Source organism: Cherax quadricarinatus, chromosome 35 (genome assembly GCF_038502225.1).
Source record: "Cherax quadricarinatus isolate ZL_2023a chromosome 35, ASM3850222v1, whole genome shotgun sequence".
In the NCBI taxonomy this organism is placed as follows: domain Eukaryota; kingdom Metazoa; phylum Arthropoda; class Malacostraca; order Decapoda; family Parastacidae; genus Cherax; species Cherax quadricarinatus.
In genome coordinates, this window is record NC_091326.1 from 20,944,846 (window position 1) to 20,967,002 (window position 22,157).

Consider the following 22,157-nt stretch of genomic DNA (forward strand, 5'->3'; position numbering starts at 1 on the left):
TGGCCCAAAATAGGGCTCAACGTGGGCGAAATCGCCGATGCATAAATATCGCTGAGTTCACTAACTTAAATTCTTCAAACCATACCCCCGGCCGGGATCGAACCCACGGTCATAGAGTCTCAAAACTCCAGCCCGTCGTGTTAGCCACTAGACCAGCTAGCCACAATAAGATTCATCCAACTAGGTATATTTCTACACCATAGGAAGGTTAGCACAGGCACCACTGTGACCACAAATGCAAGTTTGTTTGCAATCATGTCATTACGATTTCTTGAGTCAAGTTAAATTCTTCAACACTGAGAGCAAGTTTGTGAGCAGGGGTCTCAACAGTGAGAGGGTTAAGAGTGTGACTTTAACTGTAAAGCAGAAACTTGAATTAAAAAGGAAGCTGGAGGCTGGTGTTTCAGTAGCCCAGGTGTAGTGAGAAGTAGGGCATAACAAAAACAGAGTCTGACATTCATAGAGGAAAGAAAAAACTTACAGAATGTGCTATGAAATACAGTGCAACCTCTACTTACGAGTGCATCCACGTACAAGTTTTTCCGGATACGAGCAGTCGCTCGGTCAATTTTTTGCTTCCAGATGTGAGCGAAATTTCAAGATGAGAGTAAGCCTCAAGGGAGGTTCCTTGACGATGGATCTCAGTTGTTTGTTGGACTATCTTATTGAAGTTTGAGCAATGTATGATGGAAAGATGTTTCTTAGCATACACCATAAATGAAAGAAATTGGACCATAAATAATGGGGTTCACTTCTCAGCCATTAGCCTCCCCTTAGCGATATATTTTTGTACAGTTTTTATGGTTGTACTGTATTCTCGTTTTTTGGTCTCATTTGATAGAATGAAAGATCTTTCTTTCTTTCAACGCATCAGCCGTATCCCACTGAGGTGGGGTGGCCCGAAAGGAAAAACGAAAGTTTCTCCTTTTAAATTTAGTAATAAATATAGGATAAGAGGTTACTGGCCCCTTCCTCCCTTCATTTTAGTCGCCTCTTACGACACACATGGCTTACAGAGGAAGAATTCTGTTCCACTTCCCCATGGAGATAAGAGAAAATAAACAAGAACAAGAACTAGAAAGAAAATAGAAGAAAACCCAGAGGGGTGTGTATACATATGCTTGTACATGTATGTGTAGTGTGACCTAAGTGTAAGTAGGAGTAGCAAGACGTATCTGAAATCTTGCATGTTTATAAGACAGACAAAAGACACCAGCAATCCTACCATCATGTAAAACATTTACAGGCTTTCATTTTACACTCACTTGGCAGGATGGTAGTACCTCCCTGGGTGGTTGCTGTTTACCAATCTACTACCTAGAAAAATGAAAGATACACTACAGAAATAGATACGATTTTGATTGGTTTCACGACAAAAAGTACCTTGAAACCAAGCTCAAAGTAGCAGAAATGTTCGATTCTTTGGCGATGTTCAAGAGTAAACAAATGACATCGTGCCCAATACCTGTCCAATTGGCACTGCCCCTCAACCTTCACATATTGGAAAGCTCTTCAACACGCTAGCAAAAGTGGGAGCAGACATCATGAGGTAGCAGTAGCAGACAACATGAAGCAGCAGTGGCAAAGTGTAGCATTAAGAGCGTAGCAATTAAGTGTACCATTAAGAGTGTAGCAATTAAGTGTACCATTAAGAGTGTAGCACTTATAAGTCACTCTGGCTTTTTCGGGTTATCGTAGGTTCTCTACACAAGTAGTCAGGAGCAGGAATGGCCACTGTGGTGGCCCTATAAACCCCAACAACAACAATGGCGGCTGTCACCACCACTAGCTGCATACGTAATGACATGTATTTTATTCATTCAAGTGTACATATCATGTTTCTATGTTATTAATATTGTTTATCACGTCATATTACATGAACTGTGATAGATAAATAAACTGTAGAGTTGATATTAGGGAAATTATTGAAGTATTTTCTCATGCCTGGAATTCCACCGGAGCGAATTAATTCCATTTCAATTAATTTAAATGAGGAAAATTGACTCTGCAAACGAGCAAATCCAGATGCAAGCAAGGTCATGGAGAGGATAAAAAAAAATTTTGCTTTTCTTGAACACACTGGGATTTTCAGTGATACACCAGTAAAGGCTTCACCTTGAAATCCCCACTAGCATTACCACAGAACAAAAGAGTAAGCCTGTCTTTCATAGGCTTGTGTCCTGGCAGAGCTCTTTCCTCCTGTGTACAGTAGGTCCTTTTGGCATTTTCTTCCAAAAGAGACCTGTTTCGTCACAAATGAACACTTGTTGGGGAGGAATACTTCAGCCTCTACGTACCCTCTGAATTCCTGCACAAAATTTTCAGCCGTATATTTGTCAGAGCTTGAAGCCTCTCCATGCCTTACCACACTGTGTATGCCACTATGCTTCTTAAATCTCTCAAACCAGCCTCTGCTGGCCCTATATTCACTAACAGCTGCATTTGTTCCAAGCATTTTCTTTACAAGATCCGCATGCAACTGCCTTGCCTTCTCGCAAATCATCGACTCTGCAACACCATCTACCACTAACTGTTTTTCAGTGATCCATAAACCAACAACTTCTCCATATTTTCCATTATCGGTGACCTTTGTTTGGTTAGCACATTTACTCTTTGAACCACATCAGCTTCCTTGATCTGTTCTTTCTTTGCCAGGATAGAAGTGATTTTTTATTTGTTTTTCCCATACATCCTGGCAAGTTCTAGCACTTGACAACCACTCTCAAACTTTTCAACAACTTGTTTCTTAAATTCTATTGTGTTTCTCACTTTCTTTACCAAAGTAACTTTACTAGGAGCTTTCTTTGGGGTCATGGTTACTTATTTCACAGTTGCACTTAATCAATAACCACGAAAACCAATGGAGTATAGCAAAATGTTTGGATGAATGAGCAGAAGCTTCCTCACTCGCCCAGAGACAAATCCAGATTGACGCGCAAGCAGATGGTGGCTGTGAGTTGATGTGTACCATATGGCCAATAAGCGAAATAACGGCCGATAACCAAAAGCCAAAAAACCAGCCGATAAGTGAGTTGGCCGATAAGCAGAACGGCCAATAACCAAGCGTCCACTGTAATAAAAAGTACTCTGAAGTGCTGTAAATGTCAGCTACCAAACCTATACGAAATACTTATGACATTTAAAGAGCTCCAGATCGATTATTATTATTATAAATTATAATAATAATAAATGCTATTTTTGCATTTTTTCTTATGATAAGAGTGATCTAGGAGTGTTTTCCCTGATGTAAACACCATTTTCTATCATTACAGAACAGAGGTACAGATGAGAAAAACGTATCTTATGATTTTGTCCCAGAGTGGCAGCCTCTGCCCTTACGCCACTCACATAATACAGGATATATTATCATGTTTCTGACATCAATTTGGAAAAAATGTTATAGATAACCTTTATTACTAATATTAACATAATTACACATTTTATTAGCACCATGGCTAACATCCAACACCCATGACGACTCACCAGATACTGAATGCTCCTGCTCGCCTCTCTCGCTTTTATTTAGCTCCTCCCACTTCATAACAATGTTAGATGGTGAATTTAATGTATTTTTCTGTAAGCTTAACTCGTTATATATGTATATACAGTGGACCCCCGCCTTACGAACGCATTCTGTTACATTAAATCCGCCATACGAAGCATTTGAACACAAAAATTTTGCCTCGCCTCACGATAAAAAACTCGCCTTACGTGATTCGTCTGGGACGCATCCCACGTGTGGCCTCAGCGCCAGTGTTTATAAGCCAGCCAGTGCGGTCGCATCTACGCATACATTCGGTACATTTCACATTATGGACCCCAAGAAAGCTTCTAGTGCCATCCCTGTGGTAAAAAGGGCGAGAATTAGTATGGAATTGAAAAAAGAGATTAAGGAAATGTGTGCAAAGTGGGTTGAACTGCAAACCTTTATGGATGAAAATCACCCTGACACAGCTACTGTAAGCCGTGTTGGCAACCTGTACAATGACAATGTTATGGCCCATTTTAGGAAAGTCTTAAAGGAATAGGAGGTACAGAGCTCTATGGACAGATTTGTTGTGCAACAGAGGTCCAGTGACTCTAAAGCTGGTCCTAGTGGCATTAAAAGAAGAAGGGAAGTAACCCCAGAAAAGGACTTGCTACTTTGACCTTGAGGGAGACAGGAGCTGTAGTGAGGAAACAAGTGTAGTCAAGGACAAGATAAAACCAATATTACAAACTAGTAATACCACAGGAGATAGTAAACAAGGGGACTCCACTAACAATAGTGAGGATATATTACCAGAAACAACTGGCAAGAGCTCCATTGTTAGTACTAGTGAGGATAGGAATGAGACAGGTAACCCATGCACTAACAGGGAATACAGTCACAGAAACCCAAGGCAAACGGAAACCAAGCCTGTGCACATACTATGCACTTGGTATCTGCAGACATGGGAAATCTGGAAAAACAGATGGGACATGCAACTATGACCACCCTAGAAAATGCTGTGCCCACATGACAAAAGGAAAATGCAAACTCACTTCCTGTAAGCTTTTTCACCCTGATATGTGTCCCTCTTCAGTACAGGAAAGACTGTGCTATAACTTAAATTGCCAGGCACACCATCTAAAGGGGACAAAAAGATACAAAACATCCAGACCATGTAAAAACCTGGGTGGCCACAGCCACTCAAGAGGGAGAGGTTTTTTAGTGCCAGGAAGGAAAAAAAACTGGCAGGAAATGGCAGAAATCGTACACCAAATCCAGTCATTTCTGGAGTGGAACCACAGTCGATGGCCTCTACTCCAAACCAACAGATACAGATATTAGTGCTGGTAAAAAGAGTCCCCCCAGTACCACCAATACCACCAGTCCGATGACATTCTTCTTTGCAAATATACAGGGTCTAAAGCCAGCAACAAACAACAAAATACCTTTCATCCGTGGACTGCTTGCAGAGGCAAATGCAATGTTTGCGGCTTTCACAGAGACCCACATAAAGGATCACTTGGACAACGAAATATGGATCCCAGGTTACAACCTATACAGATGTGACAAGAGTGAACAGGCAAAATGGGGGGGAGGGGGGGAGTTGGCCTGTATATCGCAGAGTCACTTGTTTGCACAGAACTGCTTAATGCCTCAAATGATGTAGTGGAAGTTTTAGCAGTAAAGATCGAGAGCCAAAACCTAGTCATTGTGGTAGTCTACAAGCCTCCGGATGCAACGTCCCAGCAATTCCAGGAACAGCTGTCAAAAATTGACCACTGTCTGGAAAATTTGCCAGCTTTGGCCCCCAACATCTTGCTCCTGTGGGATTTCAACTTGAGGCACCTAAAATGGAGGAATATAGCAAATAATGTTGTTGCAGTGATAACACCAGGAGGCAGCTCTGACGAGAACTCTCACACACACGAGCTTTTAAATCTCTGCACAAAATTCAATTTAAACCAGCAAATAATAGAGCCTACTAGACTGGAGAATACACTAGATCTCATCTTCACTAACAATGATGATCTGATATGAAATGTCACCATATCAAAAACAATATACAGTGGACCCCCGCTTAACGATCACCTCCAAATGCTGCCAATTATGTAAGTGTATTTATGTAAGTGCGTTTGTACGTGTATGTTTGGGGGTCTGAAATGGACTAATCTACTTCACAATATTCCTTATGGGAAAAAATTCGGTCAGTACTGGCACCTGAACATACTACTGGAATGAAAAAAGTTCGTTAACCGGGGGTCCACTGTACTCAGAACACAACATAATCGAGGTTCAGACATGTATGCGTGGAGCCCCAGACCGACAAGATGAGATTAGTCACAAGGAAGCCTTCACCAAATTCAACTTCAATAACAAGGACAAAGTGGGACCAAGTAAATCAAGTCCTAAACGATATAAGCTGGGAAGATAGACTAAACAACACAGACCCCAACTTATGCCTAGAACAGATTAACTAGGTGGCACTCGATGTATGCTCAAGGCTTATTCCTTTAAGAAAAAAGAGGAGTAGATGTAAAATAGAAAGAGACAGGCGCTCCCTTTACAGGCGACTGAAAAGAATAACAGAGCAGCTAAAAGAGGCCAATATATCTGAAATGCGTAGGGAGTCACTGGTCGGAGAAACAGCCAACATCGAATTTAAGCTAAAGGAATCTTATATGAGTCAGGAGTCGCGGGAAGAACTAAAAGTCATAAATGAAATCGAAAGAAACCCAAAGTATTTCTTTTCTTATGCCAAATCAAAGTCGAGAACAACATCCAGTATTGGGCCCCTACTTAAACAAGATGGGTCCTACACAGATGACAGCAAGAAAATGAGTGAACTACTCAAGTCCCAATATGACTCAGTTTTTAGCAAGCCGCTTACCAGACTGAGAGTCGAAGATCAAAATGAATTTTTTATGAGAGAGCCACAGAATTTGGTTAACATAAGCCTATCTGATATTATCCTGACGCCAAATGACTTCGAACAGGCGATAAATGACATGCCTATGCACTCTGCCCCAGGGCCAGACTCATGGAACTCTGTGTTCATCAAGAACTGCAAGAAGCCCCTATCACGAGCTTTTACCATCCTATGGAGAGGAAGCATGGACACGGGGGTCGTTCCACAGTTACTAAAAACAACAGACATAGCCCCACTCCACAAAGGGGGCAGTAAAGCAATAGCAAAGAACTACAAACTGATAGCACTAACATCCCATATCGTAAAAATCTTTGAAAGGGTCCTAAGAAGCAAGATCGTCACCCATCTAGATACCCATCAATTACACAACCCAGGGCAACATGGGTTTAGAGCAGGTCGCTCCTGTCTGTCTCAACTACTGGATCACTACGACAAGGTCCTAGATGCACTAGAAGACAAAAAGAATGCAGATGTAATATATACAGACTTTGCAAAAGCCTTCAACAAGTGTGACCATGGCGTAATAGCGCACAAAATGCGTGATAAAGGAATAACAGGAAAAGTTGGTAGATGGATCTATAATTTCCTCACAAACAGAACACAAAGAGTAGTAGTCAACAGAGTAAAGTCTGAAACGGCTACGGTGAAAAGCTCTGTTCCACAAGGCACAGTACTCGCTCCCATCTTGTTTCTCATCTTCATATCTGACACAGACAAGGATATCAGCCACAGCACCGTGTCTTCCTTTGCAGATGACACCCGAATCTGCATGACAGTGTCTTCCACTGCAGACACTGCATGGCTTCAGGCAGACATCAACCAAATCTTTCAATGGGCTGCAGAAAACAATATGAAGTTCAAGGATGAGAAATTTCAATTACTCTGATATGGTAAACATGAGGAAATTAAAACTTCATCAGATTACAAAACAAATTCCTTCCACAAAATAGAGCGAAAAACCAACGTCAAAGACCTGGGAGTGATCATGTCGGAGGATCTCACCTTCAAGGACCATAACATTGTATCAATCGCATCTGCTAGAAAAATGACAGGATGGATAATGAGAACCTTCAAAACTAGGGATGCCAAGCCCATGATGACACTCTTCAGGACACTTGTTCTATCTAGACTGGAATATTGCTGCACACTAACAGCACCTTTCAAGGCAGGAGAAATTGATTTCTTAACTGCCCCTCCCCTCTTTTGATATGCCTATATGTGCCTCTCTTTTGACCAATGAGATGTTTTAATCTATTGTTCATCCATTTGGGATCATTTTTGTTAGATCTAATTTCCCTACTTGGAACAAAAGTTGTCTGGGCAGTTAGAACTATGCTCTGAAAAGCGTCATATTGGCAACCAACACCACCTACCTGACCCATAGTCAGGACATCCCAATTTAGCCCACTAAGGTAATTTTTCAGTCCCATGAAATCGGGAAAGCAAAAGTCTGGGACAGAGATTTGATTGCAGTTATCCAGGTAACTCCATGATATATTGAAACTAAGTGATTTGTGATCGCTTTCCCCAAGCTCGTCATTAACCTCAAGATTATTAACTAGTGATTCTTTGTTGGCAAGAACCAAGTCAAGTAGATTGTTTCCTCTAGTTGGTTCTGTCACAAACTGTTTTATAAAGCAATGCTGAACTGTATCAAGAAAGTCACTAGACTCAAGATTTCCTGTCACACTGTTCCAATCAATTTGTTTAAAGCTAAAATCTCCCATTAACACATTTTCATATCTAGATGTCTTATGAATTTTGTCCCATAGCAGCTTACTGCACTCCCTATCAAGGTTTGGGGGCCTATAAATCACACCCAAAATTAACTTTTCACGACTCACGAAAAACTGTAGTCCAACAGATTCTGTGTCTGATGTTTCTAATCTTATATCCTGTCTAACACAACAATTTAAATTATCTCTGACATACATCGCCACTCCACCACCCTCCCTGTTGACCCTATCATTATGGAAAAGTTTATAACCCTGTATGCTGCATTCAGAAGGCATTTGTTTATCTTTCAAGTTCAACCAGGTCTCTGTTATGGCAATAATATCTATATTACCTGCACTTGCAAGTAATCTTTGCTCATCTATCTTATTTCTTAGACTCCTACTATTTGTATAGTAAACCTCAAGGGAGCTAGTCACTCATTGCCTTCTACTAACTCTCTTTGTTTGTTGATCAGTTAATTTGCCTTTACTAGCAACTTTATTTTGAATATTGTCTTTTAAGCATATCCCTGAGGTATCCCGGTAATATCTGCTATTTCCAACCCTAATACTGCAGCCTGATTGTTTCCCACAAACACCCATACCGCTATAATCTATCAGTTTAAAGTCCTAGACAAGTCACCGATAACCCCCCTCAATCGAATTGGCTAATGCAACCACTCCAGCCCCAGAGAGATGAACCCCATCCCTTGCATACATATCACGTTTACCATAGAATATGTCCCAGTTATCAATGGATGGGATTGCAAGTTCCTTGCAGTACCTGTCTAGCCAGCAATTTATACCAATTGCCCTAGACATCCATTCATTGCCCACTCCCCTTCTAGGCAAGATGTTACATATGATTGGGATCCCTCCCTTAGACCTGACTACATCTATGGCTGACCTATACTTATCCAGCAGCTCCTGTCTCCTGCCATTCCCAGTGTCATTGCCACCAACACTAAGACAGATAATGGGCTTGTTCCCATTCCCTGACATAGTATTATCCAAGCTACTGACTATGTCACCAACAATTCCTGGGAGGCACACTCTCTGTCTGACCTGTCTATCTCTGTTACAAAAAACACAGTCCATATATCTTACTTGAAAATCTCCCACAATCAGAATATTCTTACCTTGATAAGCAGGGTAGTCAGTAGTACCTTTAACCCCACTAACCACTAAGTACACTCATCCTGGAGAACAGAGAACTGATTTTCTACCTTCACATCTTCTCTCTTAACTTTCCTTATCATCCTTCTTCCTGAATTGTGAACCACTTGCCACTTAAAGCAGCTGCCACTCTCCAAATCACTGCTGGTAACTTTTTCCTCCTCACCAGTTACAACCATCTCACACTCACTCCCAAACCCCTCTAGACGAAGCTTCAGCCTCCTATTTTCCTCCTGAAGAAGTAGAATCTCCTTCTTCAACACTTTAACCTGAGATTCTAAAATGCTACAACAAGCCATGGTGCTAGGTAACACCCCATGCTAATCCCAGACAGCTTAGGACAGGTATGACCACACGTGATCACTGACCTCAGCATACTGATAATCTTCTCCATGACTTTGCATACTATACATGTCAGTGACACTGGTCTGTAGTTTAATGCTTCATGTCTATCTCCTTTTTTAAAAATTGGGACTATATTTGCTGTCTTCCATACTTCAGGTAGTCGCCCTGTATGTACATGTGCATGTGTACACACATACACATGTATGTTTATGCTTAGTTATACATATGTACTAGTATGCTTCCCTAAATGCATACATACTCACCTATTATCACCTATTTGTGGTTGCAGGGGTCGAGTTAAAGCTGCTGGCCCCACCTCGCTAGTCGCTACTAGATCCACTCTCTCCCTGCTCCAAGAGGCTTATCGTACCTCTTCTTAAAGCTTTGTATGGATCCTGCCTTCACTACTTCGCTCTCCAGATTGTTCTACGTCCTGACAACTATAAGGCTGAAGAAATATTTCCTAACATCTATGACTGAGTTATAGGGATGTTAGGAAATATTTTTTTCTAGTTGTGTCATCTTGTTGTGTCCCATCTCTGAAACATTTTGGCCCTGTCCACCACACAAATTCCTCCCAGTATTTTATACGTCGTTATCAAGTGTTCCCTATGCCTCCTGTCCTCCACTGTTGTCAGGCTGAGTTCCCTTAACCTCTCCTCGTAGTGTGGGTTCAATACTGGTGCTGCATACTCCACTATGGACCTGACGTACACAGTATACAGTGTCATGAATAACTTCTTACTTACATCTCGAAACACTGTTCTTAGGTTTGCCAGGTACCTATATGTTACAGCGGTTATTTGGTTGATGTGACCTCAGATGTGCTCGGTATGATGCTCATTTGAAGATCCTTTTCCTTATGTGAGTTTTTCAGTCTGTTTCCCTAGGGCCTAGACTATACTCCGTCTGCGGTATTCTTTGTGCTTAGTGGGGTTAAACTCCAGGAGCCATTTGTGGGACCAGGCTTGCAGCCTTGCTTTACATCGTCTGTGAACAGGGACACCTCTGAATCTATCCCTTCCATCATGTCATTCACATATACAAGAAACAACACCAGGTCGCCCCTGTCTGCCTCAACTATTGGATCACTACGACAAGGTCCTAGATGCACTAGAAGACAAAAAGAATGCAGATGTATTATATACAGACTTTGCAAAAGCCTTCGACAAGTGTGACCATGGCATAATAGCGCACAAAATGAGTGCTAAAGGAATAACAGGAAAAGTTGGTAGATGGATCTATAATTTCCTCACAAACAGAACACAAAGAGTAGTAGTCAACAGAGTAAAGTCTGAGGAGGCTACGGTGAAAAGCTCTGTTCCACAAGGCACAGTACTCGCTCCCATCTTGTTTCTCATCCTCATATCTGACATAGACAAGGATGTCAGCCACAGCACTGTGTCTTCCTTTGCAGATGACATCTGAATCTGCATGACAGTGTCTTCCATTGCAGACACTGCAAGGCTCCAGGCGGACATCAACCAAATCTTTCAATGGGCTGCAGAAAACAATATGAAGTTCAACGATGAGAAATTTCAATTACTCCAATATGGTAAACATGAGGAAATTAAAACTTCATCAGAGTACAAAACAAATTCCTTCCACAAAATAGAGCAAAAAACCAATGTCAAAGACCTGGGAGTGATCGTGTCGGAGGATCTCACCTTCAAGGACCATAACATTGTATCAATCGCATCTGCTAGAAAAATGACAGGATGGATAATGAGAACCTTCAAAACTAGGGATGCCAAGCCCATGATGACACTCTTCAGGTCGCCTGTTCTATCTAGACTGGAATATTGCTGCACACTAACAGCACCTTTCAAGGCAGGAAAAATTGCTAACCTAGAAAATTAAAATGGTATAAAATACCGACAGATTGTTAGGTAAGACACATATGCAACAGTTAGGTATCTTTATTTCGAAACATTTCGCCTACACAGTAGGCTTCTTCAGTCGAGTACAGAAAAGTTGATAGAAGCAGAAGAGACTTGAAGACGATGTAATCAGTCCATCACCCTTAAAGTTTTGAGGTGGTCAGTCCCTCAGTCTGGAGAAGAGCATTGTTCCAAAGTTTGAAACAATATGGAGTTGAAGTGACAGGATGGAGCCTTATATAGTGCCAGGAGGGACGTAGGTCACTAGTAGAACGCAAATGTTGGAAGGTCAGGTCCCTCTCAAATCCAGCCGTTCTCACTAGTACAGACCTGAATTCAACTTCGACTACCTCTACTAGTGAGAACGGCTGGATTTGAGAGGGACCTGACCTTCCAACATCTGCGTTCTACTAGTGACCTACGTCCCTCCTGGCACTATATAAGGCTCCATCCTGTCACTTCAACTCCATATTGTTTCAAACTTTGGAACAATGCTCTTCTCCAGACTGAGGGACTGACCACCTCAAAACTTTAAGGGTGATGGACTGATTACATCGTCTTCAAGTCTCTTCTGCTTCTATCAACTTTTCTGTACTCGACTGAAGAAGCCTACTGTGTAGGCGAAACGTTTCGAAATAAAGATACCTAACTGTTGCATATGTGTCTTACCTAACAATCTGTCGGTATTTTATACCATTTTAATGTCCAATCTGTCAGACACTGCAACACAAGGGTATCTTGGTACAGACCTGAAATCAACTTCGACTACCTCTACTAGTGAGAACGGCTGGATTTGAGAGGGACCTGACCTTCCAACATCTGCGTTCTACTAGTGACCTACGTCCCTCCTGGCGCTATATAAGGCTCCATCCTGTCACTTCAACTCCATATTGTTTCAAACTTTGGAACAATGCTCTTCTCCAGACTGAGGGACTGACCACCTCAAAACTTTAAGGGTGATGGACTGATTACATCGTCTTCAAGTCTCTTCTGCTTCTATCAACTTTTCTGTACTCGACTGAAGAAGCCTACTGTGTAGGCGAAACGTTTCGAAATAAAGATACCTAACTGTTGCATATGTGTCTTACCTAATAACCTAGAAAATGTACAAAGAACCTTCACAGTGCGCATAACGGAGATAAAACACCTCAATTACTGGGAGCGCTTGAAGTTCCTGAGCCTGTACTCCCTGGAACGCAGGCAGGAGAGATACATGATTATATACACCTGGAAAATCCTAGGGGGACTAGTACCGAACTTGCACACGAAAATCACTCGCAACGAAAGCAAAAGACTCAGCAGACGATGCAACATCCCCCCAATGAAAAGCAGGGGCGTCACTAGCATATTAAGAGACAATACAATAAGTGTCAGGGGCCCGAGACTGTTCAACAGACTCCCAGCATACACAAGGGGGATTACCAATAGACCCTTGGCTGTCTTCAAGCAGGCACTGGACAAGCACCTAAAGTCGGTACCTCACCAGCCGGGATGTGGCTCGTACGTTGGATTGCCTGCAGCCAGCAGTAACAGCCCGATTGATCAGGCTCTGATCCACCAGGAGGCCTGGTTATAGACCGGGCCGCGGGGGTGTTGACCCCCAGAACTCTCTCCAAGTAAACTCCAGGTAAACCTCAAGTCCTAATGGAAGGGGATTCCCCTTCTAAACAATAACTTCCACACACTCCCCTCCTCCCATCCCATCAATCATCACCAGAACTTCAACAAAGTTAAGTGTCATGTATTCTATTCTTATTAGAGTAGTAATTGTGCATGTCTTCTTCAGTTTGTGTGTATTAAAATTAATATTTCATGTGGTAAAAAAAAAATTTTTTCATACTTTGGGGTGTCAGGAACGGATTAATTTGATTTCCATTATTTCTTATGGGGAAAATTAATTCGGCTAAAGTTAATTTCGGCTTACGATGAGCTCTCAGGAACGGATTAATATCGTAAGGCAGGAGTCCAATGTACAGTGGACCCCCGGTTAACGTAATTAATCCATTCCAGAGTGTGTGTCTTATACCAAATCTGACTTAATCCAAATTAATTTTCCCCATAAGAAATAATGGAAATCCAATTAATCCAATCCAGACACTCAAAAGTATTAGACAAAACAATTTTTTTTTTTTGCATGAAATATACATTTCCCTACACAGAAAACAATGAGACAAGCAAAAGAAACAATACTAAAATGACACTTACCTTTATTGAAGACTTACTGATCAGTGATGAGATGGAGGGGAAAGGATGGAGGTGTACTATTGTACAAGAATGGTATACAATACCGACAAGATGAAATTGAGACACATGTGCAACATCTGGATATCTTTATTGTAGACGTTTCGCCATCCAGTGGCTTTATCAATACAAATTCCAGGACATAACTTGAAGACAGGAGAACTATGCACAAAAGATGAGGTAATCAGTCCCTCAACCTAGCAGTAGGTGCGAAGGACACCGTAGTCGTGGAGATTCTGAAGCAGAAGCAAGGCGCTTGACGCTTATATAGTAACGTCAGGTGGAAATGGGACGGGTAGCAGACGAGGGCATAGTCAGTGGTAGGTTCAGGGACTGATTACCTCATCTTTTGTACATTGTTCTCCTGTCTTCAAGTTATGTCCTGGAATTTGTATTGATAAAGCCACTGGATGGCGAAACGTCTACAATAAAGATACCCAGATGTTGCACATGTGTCTCAATTTCATCTTGTCGGTATTGTATACCATTCTTGTACAACCTGTCAGACACTGCAACATCATGGAATCTTGATTCTGAGGACATATACATAACCTTCACGACTACGACAACTACTACTACAACTAACCCATCTCTTTGGGTAGGACCTACTTCCACTGGGGAATCCCGCCTACCAGTGACTATGCTCTCGTCTGCTACCCATCCCATTTCCACCTGACATTACTACATAAACATCAGGCGCCTTGCTTCTGCTTCAGAATCTCCATGACTACGGTGTTCTTCGCACCTACTGCTAGGTTAAGGGACTGATTACCTCATCTTTTGTACATTGTTCTCCTGTCTTCAAGTTATGTCCTGGAATTTGTATTGATAAGCCACTGGATGGCAAAACGTCTACAATAAAGATACCCAGATGTTGCACATGTGTCTCAATTTCATCTTGTCGGTATTGTATACCATTCTTGTACAACCTGTCAGACACTGCAACATCATGGAATCTTGATTCTGAGGACATATACATAACCTTCACGACTACGACAACTACTACTACAACTAACCCATCTCTTTGGGTAGGACCTACTTCCACTGGGGAATCCCGCCTACCAGTGACTATGCTCTCGTCTGCTACCCATCCCATTTCCACCTGACATTACTACATAAACATCAGGCGCCTTGCTTCTGCTTCAGAATCTCCATGACTACGGTGTTCTTCGCACCTACTGCTAGGTTAAGGGACTGATTACCTCATCTTTTGTACATTGTTCTCCTGTCTTCAAGTTATGTCCTGGAATTTGTATTGATAAGCCACTGGATGGCAAAACGTCTACAAGAAAGATACCCAGATGTTGCACATGTGTCTCAATTTCAGGTGTACTATTGTTTGGAAGGGGAATCCCCTTCCATAAAGACTTCAGGTACCAAGTCCTTTTCTGGGGTTACTTCCCTTCTTTGTTTTTTAATGCCACTAGGACCAGCTTGAGAGTCACTGCACACATGTGGCACTAAATATCTGTCCAGAGCGCTCTGTTTCTGGCATCTTTTTAAAATTAAACTGAAATGGGATGCAACATTGTCATTGTAGATGTTCCCAGCATGGCCTGCAACAGCTGTGTCAGGGTGATGTTCATCCATAAATATTTGCACATAAGAAAGCAGGACCACTGCAGCAGGCCTGTTGGCCCATACTAGGCAGGTCCTTCACAAATCATCGCACTAACAAAATCGTATTTGCCCAACCCAATTTTCAATGCTTCCCCAGCAATAAGCTTTGATAACTCTATTCACTCATGCGCAAGTCCCACTCAAATCAAATAGTGTGTGTGGGGAACTAACTACCCTGGCTGGTATGTGGGGAAATACCGTGGATGGTGTGTGGGGAAGTACCCTGACTGGTATGTGGGGAAGTACCCTGGCTAGTATGTGAGGAAGTACCCTGGCTGGTATGTGGGGAAGGACCCTGGCTGCTGTGTGGGGAAGTACCCTGGTTGGTATGTGGGGAAGTACCCTGGCTGGTATGTGGGGAAGTACCCTGGCTGGTATGTGGGGAAGTACCCTGGCTGGTATGTGGGGAAGTACCCTGGCTGGTGTGTGGGGAAGTACCCTGGCTGGTGTGTGGGGAAGTACCCTGGCTGGAGTGTGGGGAAGTACCCTGGATGGTATGTGGGGAAGTACCCTGGATGGTGTGTGGGGAAGTACCCTGGATGGTGTGTGGGGAAGTACCCTGGCTGGTATGTGGGGAAGTACCCTGGCTAGTATGTGGGGAAGTACCCTGGCTGGTATGTGGGGAAGCACCCTGGCTGGTATGTGGGGAAGTACCCTGGCTGGTGTGTGGGGAAGTACCCTGGCTGGTGTGTGGGGAAGTACCCTGGCTGTCATGTGGGGAAGTACCCAGGCTGGTATGTGGGGAAGTACCCAGGCTGGTATGTGGGGAAGTACCCTGGCTGGTATGTGGGGAAGTACCCTGGCTGGTATGTAGGGAAGTACCCTGGCTGGTATGTGGGGAAGTACCCAGGATGGTGTGTGGGGAAGTACCCTGGCTGGTGTGTGGGGAAGTACCCTGGTTGGTGTGTGGGGAAGTACCCTGGCTGGTGTGTGGGGAAGTACCCTGGCTGGTATGTGGGGAAGTACCCTGACTGGTGTGTGGGGAAGTACCCTGGCTGGTATGTGGGGAAGTACCCTGGCTGGTATGTGGGGAAGTACCCTGGTTGGTATGTGGGGAAGTACCCTGGCTGGTATGTGGGGAAGTACCCTGGTTGGTATGTGGGGAAGTATCCTGGCTGGTATCTCAGTAGTGATGACTCATACCTGTGGGGAAGTACCCTGGCTGGTGTGTGGGGAAGTACCCTGGTTGGTATGTGGGGAAGTACCCTGGCTGGTGTATGGGAAAGTACCCTGGCTGTTATGTGGGGAAGTACCCTGGCTGGTATGTGGGGAAGTACCCTGGCTGGTATGAAGGGAAGTACCCTGGCTGGTATGTGGGGAAGTACCCTGGCTGGTATGTGGGGAAGTACCCTGGCTGGTATGTGGGGAAGTACCCTGGCTGGTATGTAGGGAAGTACCCTGGCTGGTATGTGGGGAAGTACCCTGGCTGGTATGTGGGGAAGTACCCTGGCTGGTATGTGGGGAAGTACCCTGGCTGGTATGTGGGGAAGTACCCTGGCTGGTATGTAGGGAAGTACCCTGGCTGGTATGTGGGGAAGTACCCTGGCTGGTATGTGGGGAAGTACCCTGGCTGGTATGTGGGGAAGTACCCTGGTTGGTATGTGGGGACATACCCTGGCTGGTATGTGGGGAAGTACCCTGGCTGGTATGTGGGGAAACCCTGGCTGGTATGTGGGGAAGTACCCTGGCTGGTATGAAGGGAAGTACCCTGGCTGGTATGTGGGGAAGTACCCTGGCTGGTATGTGGGGAAGTACCCTGGCTGGTATGTAGGGAAGTATCCTGGCTGGTATGTGGGGAAGTACCCTGGCTGGTATGTGGGGAAGTACCCTGGCTGGTATGTGGGGAAGTACCCTGGTTGGTATGTGGGGACATACCCTGGCTGGTATGTGGGGAAGTACCCTGGCTGGTATGTGGGGAAGTACCCTGGCTGGTATGTGGGGAAGTGCCCTGGCTGGTATGTGGGGAAGTACCCTGGCTGGTATGTGGGGAAGTACCCTGGTTGGTATGTGGGGACATACCCTGGCTGGTATGTGGGGAAGTACCCTGGCTGGTATGTGGGGAAGTACCCTGGCTGGTATGTGGGGAAGTACCCTGGCTGGTATGTAGGGAAGTACCCTGGCTGGTATGTGGGGAAGTACCCTGGCTGGTATGTGGGGAAATACCCTGGCTGGTATGTGGGGAAGTACCCTGGCTGGTATGTAGGGAAGTATCCTGGCTGGTATGTGGGGAAGTACCCTGGCTGGTATGTGGGGAAGTACCCTGGCTGGTATGTGGGGAAGTACCCTGGTTGGTATGTGGGGACATACCCTGGCTGGTATGTGGGGAAGTACCCTGGCTGGTATGTGGGGAAGTACCCTGGCTGGTATGTGGGGAAGTGCCCTGGCTGGTATGTGGGGAAGTACCCTGGCTGGTATGTGGGGAAGTACCCTGGTTGGTATGTGGGGACATACCCTGGCTGGTATGTGGGGAAGTACCCTGGCTGGTATGTGGGGAAGTACCCTGGCTGGTATGTGGGGAAGTACCCTGGCTGGTATGTGGGGAAGTACCCTGGCTGGTATGTGGGGAAGTACCCTGGTTGGTATGTGGGGACATACCCTGGCTGGTATGTGGGGACATACCCTGGCTGGTATGTGGGGAAGTACCCTGGCTGGTATGTGGGGAAGTACCCTGGCTGGTATGTGGGGAAGTACCCTGGCTGGTATGTGGGGAAGTACCCTGGCTGGTATGTGGGGAAGTACCCTGGTTGGTATGTGGGGACATACCCTGGCTGGTATGTGGGGAAGTACCCTGGCTGGTATGTGGGGAAGTACCCTGGCTGGTATGTGGGGAAGTACCCTGGCTGGTATGTGGGGAAGTACCCTGGCTGGTATGTGGGGAAGTACCCTGGCTGGTGTGTGGGAAAGTACCCTGGCTGGTATGTAGGGAAGTACCCTGGCTGGTATGTGGGGAAGTACCCTGGCTGGTATGTTGGGAAGGACCCTGGCTGGTATGTGGGGAAGTACCCTGGCTGGTATGTGGGGAAGTACCCTGGCTGGTATGTGGGGAAGTACCCTGGCTGGTATGTGGGGTACCATCATAACTATCACCCTCTAGCACCACCACTTGTATCTTTCTACAAACGTTTTCTTGAATTCTATAGTGTTTCTAGCCCTCATTACCAAAGGGCTGGCACTAGAAGCTTTCTTTGGGCCCATGGTGGCTTGAAGATTGAGACACTTATGCACCAGACACTTATTGCACCTTTCTGCTTTGTATTGGACTGATGAAGCCACTGTGTGGCAAAACGTTTCCTAAATAAAGATTCCCATATGGTGCATAAGTGTCTCAATCTTCAACTTGTCGGTTTTCAAAACCATTCATCACATGGTGGCTTATTTAGCAGTTACAAGCACTAAAAACAATGGAATAATACAAAATGTATCGTGTGTGTGTGTGGAATCGTCCGCACTGGCTTGTAAAAACAATGGCACATTGGCTGTACACGGAGTGTCCAGGCCGCTCTTGGCACGCAGACACATTCAGGACAAATGACTTTTAACCGAGTTCAATGTCGTTAACCAAGCCAATATTTTGACGCAAAAACGTTACTTAATCCGATGACATCTTAATCCGGGGGTTCACTGTATAAGAGTTATGCAAATTAAAATAAAGTTATCAAGTTAGAGTTTCATTTTTATATTATTTTTTTCTAATATACATTATTTAATTCACCATTTCGCATCATTACAAAGTGGACATAGCTACAGCAGAGGGAGAAGCAGCAGTGTGTCAGTAACTCATGATCCCCCATGACACTTCACCCTATCACTATTACTAACAATAAATTTTATCTACGTATCATATTTATGCCAGAATAATATTAGGTATAACATAAATAATGTAGAAGCATGATAAAGATGCTCATATTAATAAAAGCTGACATTGCAAAGAGAGGTATTGGAGGATGGAGGGCGGGGAGGGATAAAAAAAAAAAAAATGACCGAGAAAACGTTACGCGCCTGAAGGGTAACTGTAGAAGATCACTCTTATTCTATGTATAAAATGAAAAAAAAGTGCAATTTTCCTGAAAAAAAAATTCCCAAGTAATCAGGTATGCACGCATTTCCTGGAATATCTCGGAAGTAAGTCACTGACCAACTTCATGCATTACTGTTAATAATAAACAGATTGAAAGGAATTTCCCAGCAAACATAAAACTGAATGTTTTAATTTTGAGTGGTGACACTTTTGAAGTGTCAGTAAGGGGTGACTCCTCGATTAGCGACGAAACTGTTTACCGACAGGGTCTTAGGCCCCTATTTCTGTCGTTAAGTGAGGAGAGGCCATTTTTTTTTTTTTAACACATCAGCCATTTCCAACCGAGGCAGGGTGACCCAAAGAGAAAGAAAAACTCAAAAAGAAAGAAAAAACTTTCATCATTCAACACTTTCACAATCATTCATACATAATCACTGTCTTTGCAGAGGCACTCAGATACAACAGTTTAGATGTCCCTCCAAACAGTCAGTATCCCAAACCCCTCTGCATTTTAAGTGCAGGCATTGTACTTCCCACTTCCAGGACTCAAGTCCGACTAACCAGTTTCTTTGAATCCCTTCACAAAATATTACCCTGCTTACACTCCAACAGCTCATCAGGTCCCAAAAACCATTTATCTCCATTCATTCCTATCTAACATGCTCATGCATGCTTGCTGGAAATCCAAGTCCCTCACCCACGAAACCTTTTACCCCATCCCTCCAACCTTCCGTAGGATGACCCCCTACCCCACCTTCCTTCCCCTACAGATTTATGAACTCTCCAAATTGTTCTACTCTGTTCCATTCTCTCTAAATGACCAAACCACCTGAACAACCCCTCTTCAGCCTTCGGACTAATACTTTTAGTAATTCCACACCTTCTAATTTCCACACTACAAATTCTCTGCATAATATTTACACCACGCATTGCCCTTAGACATGACATCTCTACTGTCTCCAGCCTCCTCCTTGCTGCAGCATTTACAACATATGCTTCACACCCACATGAGAGTGTCGGTATCACCATACTCTCGTACATTCCCTACTTTGCCTCCAAGGAAAACTTTTTTTTTCTTTTTTTGTCTCCACAAATAACTCGAAGCACCTTTTTACCTTCATTAATTCTATGGTTAGCCTCATCCTTCATAAACCTATCCATTGGCAAGTCAAGTCCCAAATACCTGAACACATTAACTTCTTCCATACTCCCTCCCTCCAATTAGATATCCAATTTTTCTATATCGAAATCGTTTGATACCCTCATCACCTTACTCTTATCTATTTTCACTTTCAACTTTTTACCTTTACACACCCTCCCAAACTCATCCACTAGCCTTTGCAACTTAGAATCTTCCAAAAGCACAATATCATCAGCAAAAAGTAACTTTGTCAACTCCAATTTTGTATTTCATTCCCCATTATTTAATCCCACCTAGCATTTACTTCTTATACAACCCCATCTATAAATATGTTAAACATCCATGGTGACATTGCACATCCCTGTCTAAGACCTACTTTTACTGGGAAGTAGTCTCCCTCTCTTCTATACAGCCTAACCTGAGCCTCACTATCCTCATAAAAATTCTTGCAACATCTGCCACATTGCTCCCCTATCCACCCTATCATATGCCTTTTCTAAATCCATAAATGCAGTTAAAACTCCCTAGCTTTATCTAAATACTGTTCACACATTTTTTTTTTAACAAGTTGGCCGTCTCCCACCGAGGCAGGGTGGCCCAAAAAGAAAGAAAATCCCCAAAAAGAAAATACTTTCATCATTCAACACTTTCACCTCACTCACACATAATCACTGTTTTTGCAGAGGTGCTTAGAATACAACAGTTTAGAAGCATATACATATAAAGATACACAATATATCCCTCCAAACTGCCAATATCCCAAAACCCCTCCTTTAAAGTGCAGGCACTGCACTTCCCATTTCCAGGATTCAAGTCCGGTTGGGTTGTTGAAAGTAGATATATAAAGTAAGACCCCGATATCTGCAGGTCCGGTATCCACAGTTTCAGTTATCCACGGTTTACCGTGACCTGAAAATAACCCTTAATTTTGCTTAATAATGGTCTCAAAGTGTAAAAGTAGTGATGGTGGAAGTTCTTCAAACCTAAATGAAGCCTTGAAGTGCTTCCCATCAGTTAAAGAGTGATAATTCTCCACATACTATTGTGCATACTTTATCAATTAAGCTTCATAAAAGGTATGTATGTTAACAAAAAACAACTTATATACAGGGTTCACTACTATCCACAGTTTTGGTATCAGTGGCAGGTCCTTGGAGCATATCCCCTGCGGATACGGGGGTCCTGCTGTAAATATTTTCTTTTTTTACCTTGATGGCTATCTTCCACCAAGGCAGGGAGGCCCAAAGAAGAAAACACATTTGTATTTTAGTCACTAGTTATTGCTAAAGCAAAGTTGATGCTACTTGGACTGGAAAACTCACCTGAGGTATTCTCGCATCTGATAATCTTCTGGCTTTAGTTCAATCTCAAGAATGAGAACCTCAATTAAGCTGTCTAGCTGTCTTCCCTGTATTCGTTCTTGAAGCTGTCTGCTAAGACTTGCACTTATTGGTATCATATTGTCCTCTGAAAATCAATTTGCTGCCTAAGAATAGCTTCAATGTAAAAGAAAATTCTAAGACAATAACTATGACTCAAGTGATGACATATTAAGATACCCAAATATGTATAAAATTGCCACCCGAGAAAAAACTGTGAATAAAATTTTAATATCTTGATAAA

At 43.4% G+C, this 22,157-nt stretch overlaps 1 protein-coding gene across 1 annotated transcript in view; it reads right to left on the reverse strand.

Annotated features, from left to right (window-relative positions):
* LOC128695095 (speckle targeted PIP5K1A-regulated poly(A) polymerase-like) overlaps nt 1–22,157 on the reverse strand; it is a 121,488-nt gene that overhangs the window by 71,079 nt on the left and 28,252 nt on the right. Inside the window, exon 4 of the mRNA XM_070091432.1 lies at nt 21,857–22,001. Coding sequence (XP_069947533.1) covers nt 21,857–22,001 — 145 coding nt within the window. The remainder of the gene's footprint in view (nt 1–21,856; nt 22,002–22,157) is intronic.